Here is a 21229-nt window from a genome sequence, read left to right on the forward strand (position 1 = left end):
AACTACACACATGTGGCCTAAAGTCAGTGACCGGAACATATATCGGTAAGCTTTTTCTAAAGACAGAAACCAATATTGGTCCTATAGGTCATCTCATATTTTTAACTAGAAGTGTTCCTTTGATATACTATATTTTACTTAATTTCTATAGACTTACTTATTAATACCCTGAAAAAAAAAGGAGGAAAACAGGAACTACCTGTTTAAATGACCCCGACCACCGAGGTTAATCTAAAGTTTGTCCCTGCCTACCTGAAAAACAGACTGCCTTGGGCAGTCAGTAATTTCCAACTCTGGTTATGAGATGCTAAATGTTTAATATTTACAATTAAATGCTTATATTTACATTTTTAAATTCATGATAGATTGAGAAAGTTGATAAAATCATTTCTATATTAAGTCTGTATACTGTATAGGGGGGAAATAACTCGCGGTGTTAATATTCGCTATATTCACGGTGTGAATAAATCCGTGAATTCAAGAAACAGTGAATAAGTTTTCAATAACCTACATGTTATATTTGGAAATTTGAGAATAGACTACGATATCATAGGTAAATATATGTGCAGTGCATGGTCATTTCAGTAATTACGAATCGTACTTGTCATTCAATTATTTTAATTAAAATGCTTGACATTAATTTAGATCACCCAGCAGATAATAACCTGTATTTGTTTAAAAAAAAAAACTGTTTTAATAGCCAACGCTACATGTTTCATCAATCAAAACACTAGGGTCATGGGTTTTGAATACCCGTACGTAACTATGTTACGATGTGTATTTGTTACCTGCATTATCATGTTTTTATCGACATTTTGGTTTTAAAAAATCATTCAAATAACTATTGAACTTGCTGATGTATATATAAATCTACCCTGTTGTTCGTGAAGTGAATACATAACGCTGATTAATGCCTTCTAGCTATGCTATGGATTAAACAGATATAGACATTGAAGGGAGGTACATGTAACCTTAGTTATATACCGATTCTGCGAATTCAACAAACCGCGATCGTGTCAGAGGAGAGAAAAACATGAAAATTACAACCCCTGAAATTAATCCCCTATACAGTACTTCAACCGAGAAATTAGTTGAAACTGGTTCCAGAAAAGAAGCTGAAAATGTTCAATAGTTTACAGACAATACTTGACACATGATGACTGAACAAGAACAGATAGCAATAAGTAATTTAAATGACTCAGGTGAATTATAACCTGTTCAATCTTAGATCCATCTTTTTTCTAATACGAGGGTTGATTCAAAAGTTCATGGGATTTAATTATTTCTAAAATTTTATTGTGATTTGATGAAAGCAAACAATAGGCATATTTATAATATAGAGTCATTATGCAACAATACTGGAAAATTTCACCACGTTCCAATTACCAATAAGGTCACATGAGCTTTCTGAACACTGATAGTTGTAAAATCCGGGGGAGACTTCGACGTAACGTCAAGTTAAGTATGTCATGTCATGTTATAGGAGCATCTCACCCTCATGTTCAATTCAACTAAGTAATTCTACAGAATATTCTGCCTTTTTCTCTTTTTTTCTCTCAAGAAAAGCCTGGGTATCCACCAATCAACTTATCTTTATATTACACTCATATTTCAAAAATACTCCCCATCTTTCCATATGATGTTCCAATTTCAGTAGCAAAGTCAAGCACAGTACGTCAGTGGTCAACATCCATCAACGCTTAATTTGTCTACGAGAAAAACAGACCCTCCAAAAGCAGCCACACCTTTAATCAACCTCCATGGAAGTTCTATTGTTCTTAAATTTCTCACGCCACTGGAAAATCAGTTGCTAAATGCATTTTTCTCCAGCCTGTATCAGTAGTATACCCCTTTAAGTCAGAGTGTTCCTAAGATTTTAACAAAACATAACTTGACTGAAATGTGACGTTCTCTAACAATTAAAAGATGTACAAGAAATCATCAACTAATAATCTAAATATCAAGTTAAATCAGTAAAACTCTCACAGACAGATATATTAGTGGTCAAGCAATCGTAATAATGACAAAATTCTCATTTTATTTGTCACTTAGCGCAGGTTTTTTCTTATATCACGTATTAAGAATTAAAATGATAATGAACGAGTAAATGTCTCCCCTGCATTTTAAAACATCCTTTGCTATGGCAACTGCCATAGAGTTACTATCATTAATATTTAAAATATTTTTTTATTAAAAAAAATCAAGAAGTGTCTATATTTTTATTTGTAATTTTCAACCACTTTCACTAATAAATAAATAAAATAAGAAGAAATTCCATGAACTTTCAGATCAATCCTCGTACATGTCAGTCATTAAATTTATATAATATACAGTATGCATAAGGGAGACCAAATGTATTATTACTGCATTAAGGAGACCAACCACTATCCATATGTAAATCAGTATTCAACCACTTTCACTTAATAAAAAAATAAAATATGAAGAAATTCCATCAGCATTTGGATCAACCCTCGTACATGTCAGTCATTAAATTTATATAATATACAGTACGCATAAGGGAGACCAAATGTATTATTACTGCATTAAGGTGACCAACTACTCTCCACATGTAAATCAGTATTCAACCGCTTTCACTAATAAATAAAAAAAAATATGAAGAAATTAGTGATGAGACATCGGTTAATTTTCATAATCGATCATCGGTTGGAATTGGTTACTGCTTCTGATGCGATTTCACCGATTATAATCGGATTTCTTCATAGTTTTGTATACAAAAAGCAGACTATTACAATAATTTCATTTATTTCTTTAACATGAATATATAAAATACATAATATATTATTTTCTTTGTTGTTTTGCTTCTTTTACACTTTCTAGACCTAAAAATATTTACAGTGGACACCCAACATGGCTGCCTAGCGGCAGAAAACGAACTTCAAAAAGCTGTGGGGGGAATTGATCACTCTATATTTAAGGTAAGTGTTGACTAAGTTGCATATTTTATATCTCAAATAAAAGATACAATTAATATTTTTTGAATAAAAAGAATCAGCTGATTGATCAAACCAAAGAGCATACACAGATTTGGCAGAAAAAAAATTCACCCGGGGGTAAATTGAATGGGTCGGTCGGGTTATTACAGGAAACAAAAATAATTTTTTTTAGGCCCTATATATGAATCTTCGGTTCTTAATCACCTCTGCTTCGTGCTAGTTGGCTAGTATCAGATGCAGATGCCATTTTCTTTCATTAAGAAGAAATAAATTTTAAACCAGAAATGGATAATTCCGGAATGTATTGTATTAGAAGTATGTTTCCGATGATCGATTATGAAAAACTATAATCGATCATCGGAATCAGTAGCATATTTTTTGTCGACAATCGATGTTTTTTCTGATTATCGGTACAACACTAGAAGAAATTCCACGAACTTTTGGATCAACCCTCGTACATGTCAGTCATTAAATTTATATAATATACAGTATGCATAAGGGAGACCAAATGTATTATTACTGCATTAAGGAGACCAACTACTATCCACATGTAAATCAGTATTCAACCACTTTCACTAATAAATAAATAAAATATGAAGAAATTCCATGAACTTTTAGATCAACCCTCGTACATGTCAGTCATTCAAGGGGGAGTTTCGATAAGGCCGTTTTTCGGCCCCTCACGAAATTTTATGAAATTTTGATATTTTGTAGAAAAACTTCTAAACTTCCTAAAAATATGAAAATAATTTATGTTACGCATTTTCCGGTCACGTGATAATTGAAAATTTAAGTATACCCCCATTTCGTATATTTTGGGAGTAGACATTTTCATAGGGGGAAAGTGGATTTTTTAACCGTCAAAATCGTAAATGAAATAGGATAAATAAGAATAAAGACATAAATTAACCAATCTCAACAATTTTTTTACGGAAAATGGTGTTTATCTTATGCGAATGTTTTTTTAAGGTGCGATATTTTTCTGGTGTGTCAAATGTTACTTTTCTTTAAAAGAGGATGGATTTAACTTATGAAACGTAAAATATATAGAAAGATTTAACATCATAATTAATCGACAATTTATACATAAACTATATAATCAATATTTAACATTTTCCCATACGAAAAATGCAAATGAAAAGATATGTAGACATGAGATAGGTGAATGTAAAAACATCATATACAGGTATATGCACTACATTTTCATCAATAAGGTTATACAACTACATGTTTTATAAAAATATACCTTAGTATCATAAAATTGAAATTAAATAACATGTTTTGAAATAAAAAGATTAAAAAATATTTTAAATACATACATGAATAAAAAGTTTACTTAAAAGCATCATATTGCTAGGTAAGCCAGTACATTGTAGGTGCAAGGTAAGAAAAATATTTTATCTGGCATTCGCCACATAATTATTCGGCGGCCGCTAGAAAAATTGGCGGCGGCCAAATAGTTTTCCTACATAAATGACTGGCGGCGACCAGAAACTTATCTGTTGGCCGCAACATAAATAACTAGAATCTGACAAATAAGTTCCTTGCGGTGTAGACATGTAATCTAATAAAACATAAATCTAAAGTTATGAGGTGAAAACCTTATGAAGTGAATTTTTGTATGAAGTGTAGATTTTATCTTTGCTAATAAGGCATGAAACTCCAAGATTTGACTTCAAAGAGAAGTTGTAGATGTCGTTAAGATGGCTGGGGGGTTGTGGCCATTTTCAGACTATATTGATCTCCTTCAGAAGAAGAGCTCCATATAAAGATATACAAAAATGATCAAATTTTAAAACAAAAATGTATGAAATTTTTCTTTGCCAAATAATAGTTGACAGCTTAAGATATCATATCTAAAAAATTAAGTTATATCTGATGGTTAATTTGTTGACCCCCCAGCCTCCTTAAAGGCAGAGATTTTAAGCACCGCCTTCGAAAATACCTGGTCTGTGTACCTCTGTCAATCAAGTGCATTGAGGTATATCATTGGGTGCTACAATTTGATTGGCAAAAACACTACAATTTTATCTGGCGGCCGCCAGATATTTCAATGGCAGAAACTTATCTGGCGGCTGACAGATAACATATTTTTTTACCTTGCACCTACTGGCTTCTGTATGTTGCAATGTATTTGATAATATGAATGATATTGATTACAGTCAAAAGTATTTTATCATGATACGTAATATGATGGAAAAATCTATAATGCATTAAATTTTCCTTCTCATTATGAAACTTATAAGTATTTGCCCACATAGATCTGCATTATGTTTTCAGCGTAACTGAGAGAATCCCAGCCAGGACTTATTTCCTCTCGCTTCTCAAATCTCCAGAGATACTTAAGTTTTTACACCATTTCTAGTCACTTCTCATTTAGAGAGTTCTAGAATTCATTATATATGATTTGCTAGAACAGAGCGCAGTTCGAAATACATGTGAAAACGCCAAAGATATGTGTTTAATCCGTAATCAAGCAGACATATGCCCCTAGACATCCAGACTTAAAACAAGCCACGTTTCCTATATCAACCACACATAAATACATGGGCGCCTCTCTAGCATGTCGGAGCGTGGATTTCTATTTACAAGAAAGTCAAAAATATAACTATGCATGATGAATAACGTTAAGGAATGGACTTGCTCGAAAACTTATTTTTTGTTCAGTCAGTAGGAAAATGTAAGAAAGATGCAGCATCTGAACCATGTCTGGTAATGTGCAATCCTAGATGCATCATCAATGCAAGTTTGGTCACAATGGGGCTTATAGTTATATAAAAATGAGACCAGCTTCAAAATCTTTAACCTGCTCACTTATTAATGAAATGTAGGTCATATCCAGCATCTGAGGCAATATAGTAGTGTGCATCATAAAGCAAGTCTGGTCAACAAGTGCTTTCAGCTGCTCTGCTCCAAAAACTTAAACCTGCTTTTAAAACATTTACTTGGACATTCTTTGACTAAAAATCCAGCATCTGAAACCTGACTGGTGACAAGGAAACACGCTGGATCATGTGACTCTGATTAATATAGGGCATAGATATACTTGAAAAAAAAAATCTGCTTCAAATACTTTTACCTGAAACACCGATGCCGACGGTATTACGAAAGCTCCCCCAACTTCAAGGAGGTGAGCTAAAAATGTGACGTTAACGTTATACGTTGGCGACAAAAAAAACTGTCGAAATGAAGATAGGATACGATAATGTTTTCTACTGTTAATATAATCGAGAATCTTCTTTGATTTTAAAAAAAATGCTACTTTTGGCCTAGTATTTTAACAGAGTCAGATCAAGAAACCAGGAGCTTCTAATTTTAGATATGCAAATTTTATGCAATTTTCATTTTTTTGGATATGAAGTGCACACGCGACACTCATCATATTTCAAGAAATTAGTGTGCAGAGTATATCTAATTACTGAAAAAAATTAGGTGAGTGTCCCTCATGCACTTCATATTCTAAACATCGATTTTTAAATGCCACCATCTTATATTTTCCCATAAGCCTAATGTTAACGGATCTGAGGGTACATCTAAGTATGTATCAGCTACGTTGTGAATTCATCTCATATTAACCTCTGAAATGTTAATAACAAAAGTTAATATATTTTTCTTGAATTCTTAACTAGTTTTGAAAAAATAAATTGAAATTTATTTTTATGAAAAAAAGTGGGCCGCTGAGCGACCTTATCGAAACTCCCCCTTTATATAATATACAGTATGCATAAGGGAGACCAAATGTATTATTACTGCATTAAGGAGACCAACTACTCTCCACGTGTAAATCAGTATTCAAAACTTGAGATTTTAATACCCTAATAATTTACATGTTTAGTTACATGAACTAAATCTATTTACCTTTGTCATAACGCAAGAACTGTTTTACATTCAGCCAACTTTAACATTACACATGCATACAGTGTATGCCATGCATTAGGAAGACCAGATGCATTACTTCAACATTAAAGAAACCAACTACAATGGAACAATTAGACAGTATTCCAAAAAGTTCATTCCAATACCATAGTAATTTCCCTTAATTTGTTTGTATTTAGATGACCTAAATCAATTTATCTCAGCCAGAATTGGAACAAAAAAACTAATCATAAAAGTGGCCAAACACATTGAACAGACAGATGGACATGATGATTCCTATGCTTATATACTCCCAAAGTTGCCAAAGTAGAGCAGATGCAGTGGTTAGAGCGTCTACTCTACAGTTGCGGAGAAAGAAGCTGATCCTTACATCGCGAGTTTGAATCCCACTGTGGGACGTGGAGACCCGTTCTTCAGATGAGACAGAGGTATTAACCGAGGTCCCATGTCACAGTAGGTGCTGGCTCGATAAAGATCCCTCAATGCTCAATGGCCGTAAGTGCTGAGTATAGGACAAAAATTTGCAGCTCTCCACTGACAAGTGGTGGCGTCTCCATATGAGTGAAAAATTCTCAAGAGGGACGTTAAACAACAAACACTCTACACCCAAAACTTTGTTTGCAGAAGATTTTGTGATACATGCTTTACAAGTATACATATTGTTCATAAGGGAATAAAAATGCTATAATATATCATTAAGGAAAGCAACTGAAATTAAATGTGCACTTCTAATTGAACTAAACAAAATTACCCTTTGTCAGAATGTAGATTTATAAACAGGAAGGCTGTTTTTCTTCATTTTTCCATGTCAGATTCAGACTGTTCTTGAAAAAATTCTGGCATTCATCCTGTAAAAGTGAAGAGTGCAGATAATAAAGAGCTTCTAAATAAACTGCATTATATTTAAATGATCCACTTAAAAGGGATAACAAATGCATTTAACTCCATCAAGGAGACCAACTGATATCCATATATATATATAAATCAGTACATGTATTTTAATTGTGATATTTTAATATCCTAGTAATTTACATGTTTAGTTTCATGAAATAAATCTAGTTACCTTTGTCCAATGACCAATGAGCACAAGCACTGATTTTTCCTCTTTTTTTTTAACGGAATCACCAGGGCCAGTCTGCGGTCCATATGATTCTGGCATATGTACACTCTGTAAAATGCATATTTGTACCATGTACAGGCATATGAACAATATTTCTATACTACATACATGCATCATTAAACTTAATAATCTTTTTTTTCCAAAATTCATTATTCATAGTGTTTTGCTGTTAGCAAAATTCAACAAAAACTATACCGTATATATACTTGCCTATAAGGTGGTCCACCTATAAGTCAGTTGTATTTTTTGAGGTTATTTTGGAGGGATTTGCTATTGACCCGCTTATAAATTGGTACAACTTTTTGCCAGAATCAATTGACAATTTCAAATCAATGCTCTGATGTTTTAACCTGGTTTCAAAATACTAATCTTTTTATGACTCACCTATAAGCTGGACATAGAATATATACAGTACCTGCATTATACATGCATTAGGAAGACCAAATGCATTATTGCAATATTAAAGAGACCATTGTGGCAAAAGAAATCAATGTATGAATTGTATTCAAAACTACGGGTGTACTAATTTGTCTGAAGTATATCATGATATATTTTTTGTGATACACAAAGACTTTAACAGGATATGTACATATACCCACATGCCTAAATGTAACAACAGGAATTATCGTTCTACAATAATTTATTGAAATTGCCAATATGAATAAACAAAAGCAAACTTTGTTTCGATTGTATGAACTTTAAGTTTTCTTTTTCCACTATGGTCAGATAATCTAACTATCCCCCCTGGTTGGCTACCGGGTCCTTCGTTAGACTGCCTTATCGGACATGATATTTACTGAAGATTTGATTTTTGGTACTGACTTTTATACTCAAAATAATGTCTTTAATTGTTTAATTTCTTGAGGTCAATATCAATGTAATGATGTGTATAAGCGTGTATTTTCGATAATTTAAATTTCTAGTACAGTAATCGTCCCCAAGCTGCTGTTTCATTATCGTGTCATAGTATCTCTGAGAGTGCATTTTATTAACACCTCCAAATCACCTGGCCTGCGTAATTAAATTTAACTACCAAAAACAACAGCTTGGGACTAATAAGGTGTGATTATCAGCAATGGTCCCATGAAGCCTGTGCTAGACCTAACGGAAACGTTCAACAGACCGTAAAATTAGCATAATGGGATTATTGTGTACTAAGGTGTGAATTCAGTGGAGCGAGAATTTGTTGGACTTCGAGATAACGCATGTGTTTATAGCACTTGGGACCGTAAATCTACTTCAAGATAAGCGAGGTATTCGAGATTTCCATGTTCGAGATACCGGGGTTTTTTAAAATCATAAATATAATAAAAACGGCTGGGACCGTTGATTCACTTCGAGATATCCGTGGTATTCGACATACCCGTGTTCGAGATACCGAAGTTTACCTGTATATCGATACGTATCTAGATTAATGAATATATCGTATCAAAAACAAGAGGCCCATGGGCCACAATGCTCACCTGAGCACATTGGCTAGGAAAAAGCACAAATCACTTCAGTATTGTAAAGTTTAAAGGGGAGGGGGCTTGGATTTTGAACTACCTGAGGATGCTTCCATATCAATATTACAAATGGCTTTACTGTTCTTGAGCAGAAGATTTTTAAAGATTTTTTTCCTATATATTCCCTTGTTAAAAATTTGATCCCCCATTGTGGACCCTCCCTAACCCACCCCCCCCTCCATCATTTGAACAAACTTGAATCTACACTACCTGAGGATGCTTCCATATCAATATGACTAAACATGGCTTTTCTGTTGATGAAAAGATTTTTTCCTATATATTCCTATGTAAAAATTTGATCCCACATTGTGGCCCCACCCTACCCCTGGGGTTTATGATTTGAACAAACTTGAATCTACACTACCTGAAGATGCTTCCATATCAGTATGACAAAACATGACTTTGCTGTTCTTGAGAAGAAGATTTTTGAAGTTTTTTCCTATGTATTCCTATGGAAAACTATGATCCCCCATTGTGGTCCCACCCTACCCCCCAGGGGTCATGATTTGAACAAACTTGAATCTACACTACCTGAGGAAGCTTCCATATCAATATGACAAAACATGGCTTTGCTGTTCCTGAGAAGAAGATTTTTCAAGTTTTTTTTCCCTATATATTCTTATGTAAAACTATGATCCCCCATTGTTGCCCCACCCTACCCCCCAGGGGTCATGATTTGAAAAAACTTGAATCTACACTACCTGAGGAAGCTTCCATATCAGTATGACAAAACATGACTTTGCTGTTCTTGAGAAGAAGATTTTTGAAGTTTTTGATCCTCAATTGTGGCACCACCCTAACCCTGGGGGTCATGATTTGAACAAAGTTAAATCTACACTATCTGAGAATGCTTCCATATCAATATGACTTAACAAGGCTTTGCTGTTTTTGAGAAGAAGATTTTTCAATTTTTTTTTCTGTATATTCCTATGTAAAACTTTGATCGCCCCTTGTGGCCCCACCCTACCCCAAGGGGTCATGATTTGAACAAACTTGAATCTACACTACCTGAGGATGATTCCATATCAATATGACTAATCGTGGCTTTGTTGTTCTTGAGAAGAAGATTTTTAAAGATTTATTCCTATATATTCCTATGTAAAACTTTGATCCCCCATTGTGGCTCCACCCTACCCCAGGGGGTCATGATTTGAACAAACTTGAATCTACACTATGTAATGAAGGTCTCACCTAAGTTTCAACTTTTACAGCCCAGTGGTTCTTGAGAAGAAGATTTTTAAAAGATACCACTAAATTTTCACTAATTCTTAATTATCTCCCCTTGAAAGAGGGTGTGGCCCTTCATTTGAACAAACTTGAATCCCCTTTACCCAAGGATGCTTTTTGACAAGTTTGGTTGAAATTGGCCCAGTGGTTCTTGAGAAGAAGATGAAAATGTGAAAAGTTTACGACAACGACGACAGACAACGGACAAATTTTGATCAGAAAAGCTCACTTGAGCCTTTGGCTCAGGTGAGCTAAAAATAACTTAATTCCAATACATTTTGGGCAGGCAGTTTTTTTTAAGTAATTCTGTGAAAAACTTGGGAATTTCAATCACCAAAGATTATATTTACCGGTAATTGTTTTGAATTAAAACTGATCAAAAATGATATAATCATTAAGGAGGTAGCACATCTTAAATGATTATTACAAAATCATAAAAATACATAGACAACTTTACTTAACATGTTGATTTTACAGTCAAGAAAAGTTTGAATTTGAAGTGTAATTTTTAAAGACGGTGAGACAAAAAATTAAAAATGAGAAAAAAACAATTATTATTTTTATAAAATTCATGCATAATGATTTATAAGACTTTTTTGATAGAATTGTTAAAGAATTCAATATATTGCATATCGCATTAAAAAATGTCTTTCTTTTTCTTTTTTTTTTTTTGCTCAATACACAGCCCTAGCAAAAATGATATACAACAAGGACTTTGATTGGATTATTAACATTCATTCGATTGATCATAATTATTAACTGTTATTGCACTTTCATTTTCAAAATGTTGTTAGGTACATTGTTTGTTCACTTTTTTGCATTGATATTATAATTTTATAAAAGAGTATTTTAGCAGAAAAAATTATCAATTTACCTTTCTTGGAATAAAGACATGTTGACCCTTGAGCTGAGATTTTCTCTCTTTCCATAGATTTGTTACACTGGGGTCCACATGATACTAGCAGAGACCCTGTAAAAAAGGACTTAACTATGGAAAAGCATGAAGAATATATGCCTATTATACATATCTTAAATTCTAATGAAAACAATGTTTTTTAATTAAGATCCATATATTTCTAATGATTGACATAATACAAATTCAAAATAAAATATGCATGTCTATATTATACACTATACCTTAAGCAGACCAATTGCATTATTACATCCTTCAGGAGACCAACTTAAATCAATGTTTGAGAACTACTTGTGAGAACAATAAATTTGTCTACTTTACAGTACTAAATGTACATGGAATCTATAGGATCATGTTACTTTAATTGACCTGCCTTAGTTCAACACAGTAATTTAACAAAGAAATTTAGCCAAAACAAAATTTTAAGACTTTTTGAACAGTGCATGTTCCTATCATTTCAAAACCATTACCAGTAAAAATGCTAATATAGGAAAATGATGACAATTAATTAATATTGTACTTTCAGGTATATTAGATGAATTAATCTGATTCGTCAAGAAACATTTGTTAAAAAGCACTATTATCCGCTGAATAATGAAGCCACGCCCAGTGTCACAACAGTCAACATTGCTTGACGACGGGTGATATTCCAAAAAATAGTGACTGCGCAGATTTATGCGCTCAAGGTTCACTATTATTTGTATTTGTATAAAACATTCAGTATAATATAATAAATATTGCATGTAGTTGAGTGTAATATTGAAAATTTTCACCCCTCGAAAACCAAATACGTCAAAAAGGGGATGGGTTTCTCCAACTTCTACATAGTTTCGCCCCTGCAAAAACTGGTATAGACCTTGGATATGTTTAAACGGGCTAAGAGAAATCAAATGCATCAAGAGTACTTAATTGTTTTTACCCAAGTTACATGCCAAAAAAGATTCAGAGAGACGTCACATAAAGTTAACGTTGATTTGAACTGAAGTTAGGGTGTCAAAAGTCATTCACATCCAAAAGTGACATTGATCATGTGTGGTAGATAATAAACTCCTACGGGCTAAATATGCTGCCATAATCAAGTGAGGATCTTTCCCTAATCCTATATATAAATCCATTTAGTACAATATTATATGCACTTAAGCAGCTGTTTATGACATTGTAAAATTATATAAACAAGACCGGTTTATATAATTTATATCAATTTATATAATTAATAATATAATTTATGTAATTTTATCAAGATAAGTGTATGGGGTAGAGGGAGCAGACATTGAGAATCAATGTTGTCGGACCTCATGAAACTAAACTAACAGTCTTCCAAATAACCCGGGAGTCCAATGCCAGGGACCTGTTAAATTTGCAGCCGGGCTTGTAAAAATTGCCAAATTACATGTCCGAAGAGGGCATATGTGAATCTTCTTTCATTGTACGATCTTTACTTGCCATTTACTCTGTCCTACCCCCATTATTCGCTTAAACGTTGCTATATGTAATGTCGATGGATTGCCTGTCTACATTCTCGATACGACCTGTCAAATGATTGTCAATCTAATCATTGAAGTGTTTAGTTTAACCTATTTGTTTTCTCGAAGTTGCTTGCTAAATTACGAGATGTTCATCCATGCCACATACTGTGGCACTACAGTCATGATCCCATTTCTGAAATTCAGTTCAGCTAAACCGGCCAACAAATGACCAGCATGCAACTCAAAAGTTATTTATAAACAAAAACGCTTTAGAAAATGGCAATCACAGGCCATGGTTGGTTTACGACGCTGAAAAAATTAATATAAAACCTTTATACCTAATGGGTTTTTTTTGTTGCACAATACTGGTAAATGTAAGAATTTTGAGTAGGACATGTACAAATTTGAATGGGCTGGGTAAAAATGATAGGTCTACATGCCCGAAGGGCATGTGCTGAAAAAGAATTGTTGTGAAGACTGAACTAAAGCGACAGTGCCGGGTGATCATATAAAGTCCCCTTTATTACATAATAATTTGGAAAATTATCAACACATCAAGCTAAAATTTCCAACATATCTTAACAGTGAGAATTTTTATTTTTTAAGTTGAAACCTCGTGACCTGTGAAAAAAATGAAATTTGTATCCCATCTAAAGTCTTAAAATGTATCAAGGTAATTTTCGATACAAAAATGCGGTTGGGGTTATAAATGAAGGATAAAACCAGAGACCTCGGAATGGAATACTCTGAAGTCTCTGGTTTTATTCTACCCCCAACTGGAAGTTGTATCCAATCTAAAGTCTTAAAATGTATCGAGGTAATTTTCGTGGAATAAATGAGTGCTTTACAATAAAGAGACTCGACCAGAGATGTCTGAAACGATTTATTTGACAAGAAAAAAGTCTCTTGAAGCGAACGATGTCATTTTAAAGTAGGTTAATGATTGATAATGATACATGAACAAAATACGAGCTTGAAGCGGGGGTGCCTGAAATTGAGTTAGGTACCTTGTGGTAAAAATAAGTAGGGGTGCACCGTATATGAAACAAGTGCCTGTGATTGATAGTCTGAAATTTCTCTTCACCTAAATATTAAAAGCTTGCAGTGATCGCTATAAATCTATACAACAGTCAAGTTACATATGGTAAACTAACATAAAAACAAGATTACAACAGTCATGATTACAGAAGGTATATTTTGAAGACTCTAGGTCAGTAGGTGAATGTAAACAGGTAAACACACGTGGGACAGTCACCGCAAATATGAACCACAAAACGACTTATAACATTAAAATGTAAATATTCATCTGCACACAGATTTTTGCATAATAATAATAATTTTTAAAAGTGTAAATTAAAATATAAAATAAACAAACCTCAAACCTTGTAACAAGGCTTGTTTCCCTACAATCTTATTCTGGTTCTCTGTGGTTCACTGAAAATGCAGGGAACCAGGCTGCGTTATTAACTCGTACACAGATTTGTTGATACGAATAAACCTATAAACATATATACGAAATAAAATATTATCATAAAAAATGAAGAATTTCAAATTGCTTGAAAAATTATCTTTATGTAGTTTATAATAAATGGTTGTAATTGTTTATTAATTTCTATCTATCCATTAAAATTTTATACGTATATCAGCTTAATATGTATCCGTCTGAAAAATTATTGTTATTACACTCCCTGTCACATCCTCATAGTTAAGCCTGTAAGCATGGTAAGTAGGAATCAATTTCAGTTGAAGGGGACCAAAACCAAACATTTTTCAGTTTCATTTGATGGGGAGGAGGGGGGATATAAACCTCAAATGATTATTTTATCTCTGTCACTGAACTGCTGAAAATAATGAAGGGAACTAGGCTGCGACAATGATTTGTTGACAGAATTAAAATACGAAATAAATTATCATACATACGAAATAAAATAATTTCATGAAAAAATGAAGAATTTCCAATTGCTTAAAAAAAGAAGCTTTTCATGTATGTGATTTACAATAAATGTTTGTACTTTTATATTTTCTATATATCCATTAAAATTTCACAGTATCAGTATTTCACTATTTGTAAACATTAACAATAATATTAAATAAATGCTACACTCACTGTGGCTTTGACTGAGTTACTGTCACATCTTCATAATTAAACGAGAATATTCCCTTCCGTAAATATTGCTATATATATCTGAACTGTTACCAATTCATCTTTCTTTGGTGAAAGAAAACCTCAGGGATGGAGAATAGGCCCGTACGTAATTTAGTTGGAGGGGAGGGGGGGGGGGGTGAGCACAACCAAACAACATTTTTCAGTTTCAGGTTGGGGGAGGCTACAAACCAAAAAAAAATTTAATAAGCAAAAGAAAAATACATTATCAGAGGTTATTATTGAGGGGGCCCAAAAGCAAAAGAAAAATAGATCATCAGAGGTTATTATTGAGGGGGCCCAAGCATAAAGGAGCAATGTTTTCTATAGTATACCTAAATTTCAGCAAAATTACAGGGGGCCTGCCCCCCCCCCCCCTTCCTTCAGCCATGTATTGTATCAAATCTGCTTCACCCTGATTCAGATTTTTTTTTACAGCATATATATTCTATTAGCAGAGGACCAGATTATATTAATAAACAATTATTAAATTACAGCTATTTTTTTCTTACAGGGTCTGTTTCATTTATACTATATCATGATGAACATGTCCTGCATGATGTTTACAGAAAGTTTAATTTAAATTTTTAAGCTCGAAATAGCTGCGTCAACTTGCGAGACAATTTTTCAACGTTCGGCCTAATCTTTAAATATTTAATTTGTTTGTGGACTTGCATAAAAGAATTTAAAAAATATAGGGGCCTATCATTTAACTTTATTTCGAATTTCCTTCAGGATTTTATATACCGAACTATAGTCTAACGATTATTTAAAATCATACTTTTTCTCTTGAAAGCTAAATTACTAGGCAAAAAAAAAAAAAAACAACAACAAAAAACCCAAACGAATGTTTGTCTTGTGTATTCTTAATTACAACTTATTACTGTATCATTTTAGTTACTTACCCAAATTTCTCAACATCCATGGTGTTCAGAGGTCATTTTCTGAAAACTGAAGGGGCATTCCGATGGCATTCGGAACAAATGACGGAAAGCACTTGCTAAGAATTCAAAACATGGTTCATAAATTTACAATATTTTTCCTTTTTAGGTTTTTAACATAAAGCATGGAAAACTAAGTTAAAGAAACACTCATTTGAACAAATCAAAAGCGGAAAAAATATATATGCTAGATTTTTTGTTTAATTGCATGTTTTTCATGGTCTCCAAAATGCAGAAAAATTATCCTTTGAAATTATACGTAGGTTATAAATTCTTTTCTTTTTTAGGGAAGATGATAGAAATTAGACAACTTTTGAATGTTAAATAACAGAGTTAAAGATTAATAATATTTAATGGCAGACTGTTTATTTATCTATAAAAAGACATTTGCAATACTGATGAGGTCAAAATAATAGGGAGACCGAAAAAGGTCGCCTTAATCCAGTGGTCTCCCTAAGCCAGAAAATATATCCTCCTTGGTCTCCTAAAGCCATATGTCATATATATATATATATATATTATATATTATATATATATATATATATATATATATATATATATATATATATATATATATATATATATATATATATATATATATATATATATATATAAGGAGAGAGAGAGAGCATTTACGGTTGTTATCAAAAAAAGATGTCCAACTAGTGTTTCCTTCAAAAGTCCTTGAGTAGAAGATTCCAATCCAAGTTGTACGACGTGTTCCCTGTAATAACAAACAGTATACGTATTTAATTCGGAAGAAAGTGTATTTCTTTACTGCTATTTATCGTTCTGGATTTATGACATTACCTCTACAGACCGTATCCAACCCGGTGTTACAAAGGCAACGATCTTGAACAGTATACCAGCCAGTAAAGCAACAGGAAGTGCTCTGGTTTTAACCGTCCTAGTTTCCTCTGAAAAAAATATCTCAATAACTCGGCTTTATCTCGGTCAAATAATTGCTAACAAGTTGATGAAACAAGAATATCAACAGTCTCGTTTAAAGTCATTATTTTGCAAGTTCTATGGTCGATACAATGACCTTGTCAGCAATTACAATCTGCTGATGGACGTTTTGCATACTTATTGTTAGGCCATTATTTACACACTGAATTGTCTACGGATTTTCCCGTTATTTTCCGATCATGACAGGGAGCACACGGTGGGTGGGACCGTCCGGCAGGGAATGCTCACTCCTCCATGGCACCTGATCCCACCTCTGATGTTTTAGAGGTCCGTGATTGCTCTGCTCCTGATTTGTATTGTTTGAATGGAGTTTTGAGCTTGAATACTGTTCATTATCTCCATACTTCATGATTATTCGTAACAGTCACTAATAAAACACTGTAACGATCCTTAAAAGTATGGAATAAAATAAAAATAAACTGAGAGAAGAAGATATGTAACCCAATGCATGTAAATGAGATGATCAGGGATCAACAAAAGAGTTAGTATAGTACTAATTAGCAGTGTTAATTACTTTCATTTACCATGCAGTACATATATATACAATCGATAATGCTCATACAGTAAATCCATTGCATTCCCTCTCAGAATGGACTCACTTTGTGTCTCTTGGTCTTTTGAAGAACATTTATTGTAAAAAAGATGACGTATTTTTATGCCCCATAATCGAAGATTCGGGGGTATATAGTTTTTGCCCTGTCCGTCCGTCCGTCCGTCTGTCTGTCTGTCTAGCTGTCTGTTTGTCCACAAAAACTTACCTTGCCCATAACTTTTGATTGGGTGAACTCATGACTTTCATATTTTACATGTGCCTTTCTTGTGACAAGACCTTTCTTTGGGAACCAAAATATTTGACCACTTAATCTTGACCTTGGAATTTGACCCACTTTTGCAAAAAATTACCAAACTTTAACCTTGGACAAAACCTTTAAAGAGTTGATACTATGGCTTTCATACTTCAAATATGTAACCATTGTAAAAGACCTTTCCATGGGTATAAATATTTTTGACCTTGACCTTTCATATGTGTATTTCTTGTAACAAGGCCTTCCCTCAAGCTACCTTTAATTTTTACCCTTGGCCTTGACCTTTGAGTTTGACCAGGTTTTTAAGAAAACTTTAACTTGGCCATAACTTTTGAATGGTTGGCGCTTGGGCGTTCATATTTCACAGGTACTTTTTCTGAGACAAGTCCGTTCTTTGGGTAACAACATTTTTCATCTCTTGTCCTTGGAATTTGACTTGCATTTGGGAGACTTTAACCCTCGCCGTAAGTTGCCATACGGGGGCATACGTTTTTCTTAAACACATCTGGATTCTCTCATTTTTATTAATCTATTTTTTACAAGTTTTGTATGATACATTAAAATTTTGAATATTTCTTTTACCGTATAAAGGGAATATTTAGCGATCTTCTAATTTTGGCATTAATAGCAAATGTTTTGGTATCACTAATATAAGGTGTTGCTAAAAAAAATTAATCATAAATATTTATAACTAAATAAAGAAAGTATCCCTAAAATACCTCATGATTAATTACGCTAAGAATAAATGGTTACTTTTTCGATAAAATCGGTCGCTAAAATAACCCGTTTTACGATATTTAATCGACCCACAAGTACATTATCTACAGTGATTAGCAAAGGGAAATAACCCCTCTCATTAGAGTACAAACTTCTTTATTAGATAAATAGAGCCCTGCCCAGAAGTAGAACACTCAGATCAAAGGTCCAGTATTTTACAAATCTGTCAAAATCACTCTTGCTGACCGCTAGCTGCAGAACTGTAGCTCTCTTCTTGAGAAAATTCGGACAGACAAAGCAGAGAGCTACAGATCCAAGCGTTGTAAAAACCTTCTATTTAGGCCGCCGCTTTTTTGTCGCTCTCTTCGGGTATTATCTCTTGTATTTAATACTTTCCCCTACTTTAAAAATAGTATCCGATAATTAATCATATATTTTACTCCTATTCCTGATACTTTATTTACCTTTAAACGGTTCCAGACGGTCGTATGTGGTTTTTGAATATCAGTAAAAAAAAAAAAATGCATTCCGACGTCGACGTTGGTGTCATCCTCAAAAAATACGCCCGAGTTTTATTTATTTCATTTCTTTTCTTTTTTTTTTTACACACGTATTGTATTCTTTGTAGACATTATACATGATACTTGAACCTCCTGAATATTTTATTTACATTTTCTCGGCAAGTATATGTTTTTTTGAAAGACATTTTTTTTCGCACGACCCCCAACATGGACGTCGGAATGGGAATTTTTAAAACCGACATTACAAAACCATTAACGGCTGTTTGGGACCGTTGAAAGGTAAACAAGGTATCAAGAATACGAGTAAAATATATGATTAATTATCGGATACTATTTTTAAAGTGGGGGAAAGTATTAAATACAAGAGATAATACCCCAAGAGAGCAAAAAAGCGGCGGCGTAAATCTGTAGCTCTCTGCTTTGTCTGTCCGAATTTTCTCAAGCAGAGAGCTACAGTTCTGCAGCTAACTGACCACAACTTTGTACTCTGTGTGCCTCGTAGTTGTCCAGAAGTAGAAAAGATTTTCAAAAAAAAATAAAAAAATTAATAATAATAATAAAATAAAATATTTACACTACATTATGAATAGAGCCGTCCCTGAACACCAAAACCTCTGATACAAGGGTCAGGAATTTCACAATTTCGAAAGAGGCAACCTTGCTCATCATAACCATGCACTTATTTTGTCTGGTGAATGTACAGTGGGAGAAAAGTAGATTTTGACGGACTTTATACATATTCACTTTATGATAAACAAAGTCCCCCACCCCTCATAACATCAGAACCCCTGAACCACGGGTTATGTTTCTCAAATGTGGAAGAGGCATCCTAGCTTATCACAACCATGCATTTAGTTTATCTGCTGAATACTTAGTGGCAAAAAAGATGGTTTTCAAAGAATTAGTGCATTTTCACTATATAATCAACAGAGCCCCGCCATGATACCACCCACCATAACCCTCCCCACCCCCCGGGGGCAGGACATGTATTTCACAATTTTGGAAAGGAATCAGTGCGCAACAAAGCTATGCATATATTTTGTCTGCTAAATACCCAGGGATAGAGAAGATTTTTAAAGCATTAAATATGCATTTAACTACATGTGTATGATCAATATAAAGCCCAACCCTAACATAGAAACTCCTGACCTCGAGGTTATGAAATTTTGGAAGAGGTAGCTTTGCTCATTATAATCATGCAATAACGGGTTGTTTGTTTACTAATTACTCAGGGACATAGAAGACGATTTGTCCTAAGAGCCCTGTCCTATTACCAAACCCCTCGCTCCGTGATCGGAAGGTCGTATGTTCGAATCAACGCCGCAACTGACCCAAGTCGATAAAATAGGTCGCAACTGTTCCTCGCCAAGCGTTCGGCACTTTAAAGTGAAAGTTGCGGGTTCTTATAAACCGAGGCCCCGTGTCACGGTAGGCGTTGGCACGATAATTATAAAGAACCCTCACTGCTCAATGGCCCAGCGTGCAGTGTAAAGGTCTAAATTTGAATCCCTTCACCGGTATATGGTGACGCCTCAATATGAGTGAAAAAATCTCGAACTAGAAATAAAACAACATTCAATCAATTAATATTACCAAACCCCTACCCAAGGGGCCATGAATATCACTACATTGGAAGAGGTATACTTGCTCATCGTTGGAATCCAATTAGTTTGTCTACTAAATACTCAAGATCACAGAAGATTTTTAAAAATAATATACATTGCATTTTACAAAATGATTAATGAAGCCCTACCTGACCCAGGGGCCATAAAATTTACAATGTTGGGAGAAGTATTCTTGCTTTTCAAAACCAGCTGTGCCATTGTTTTTCTGCTGAATACCCAATGCGAGTGTAGATTTTCAATGAATTTTAAATGCATTTTACAATACGATCAAAACAATCCCACTCTTACACCAAAACCCTTAACCGCGGAGGCCACGAAATTCACAATTTTGGTAGAGGCATCCGTGCTAATCATAAAAGTGGAATTTGTTTGTCTGCTCAATACCTAGGGCCAGAAAAAAATAGCATGCATTTCACTATATGAATAATAGAGCCCCACCCTTACAC

At 33.8% G+C, this 21229-nt stretch overlaps 1 protein-coding gene and 1 long non-coding RNA gene across 2 annotated transcripts in view; both read right to left on the reverse strand.

The window, feature by feature from the left end:
- The window catches only part of LOC133187067 (uncharacterized), a 41120-nt gene that overhangs the window by 15660 nt on the left and 4231 nt on the right, over positions 1 to 21229 (reverse strand). The window contains exons 5-6 of the mRNA XM_061322438.1: positions 16956 to 17062; positions 16782 to 16869 (exon numbers count right to left, since the gene is read on the reverse strand). Coding sequence (XP_061178422.1) covers positions 16782 to 16869; positions 16956 to 17062 — 195 coding nt within the window. The remainder of the gene's footprint in view (positions 1 to 16781; positions 16870 to 16955; positions 17063 to 21229) is intronic.
- Positions 7584 to 14622, reverse strand: LOC133187194 (uncharacterized). The gene is made up of 4 exons (XR_009721141.1): positions 14437 to 14622; positions 11557 to 11652; positions 7894 to 7998; positions 7584 to 7678 (listed from the first exon to the last, which is right to left on the reverse strand). It is a non-coding gene; the product is annotated as an uncharacterized LOC133187194 (long non-coding RNA).

Source organism: Saccostrea echinata, unplaced genomic scaffold (assembly GCF_033153115.1).
Source record: "Saccostrea echinata isolate AGI-Se365-2 ecotype Australia unplaced genomic scaffold, CSIRO_AGI_Sech_v1 ptg000014l, whole genome shotgun sequence".
Lineage (NCBI taxonomy): Eukaryota > Metazoa > Mollusca > Bivalvia > Ostreida > Ostreidae > Saccostrea > Saccostrea echinata.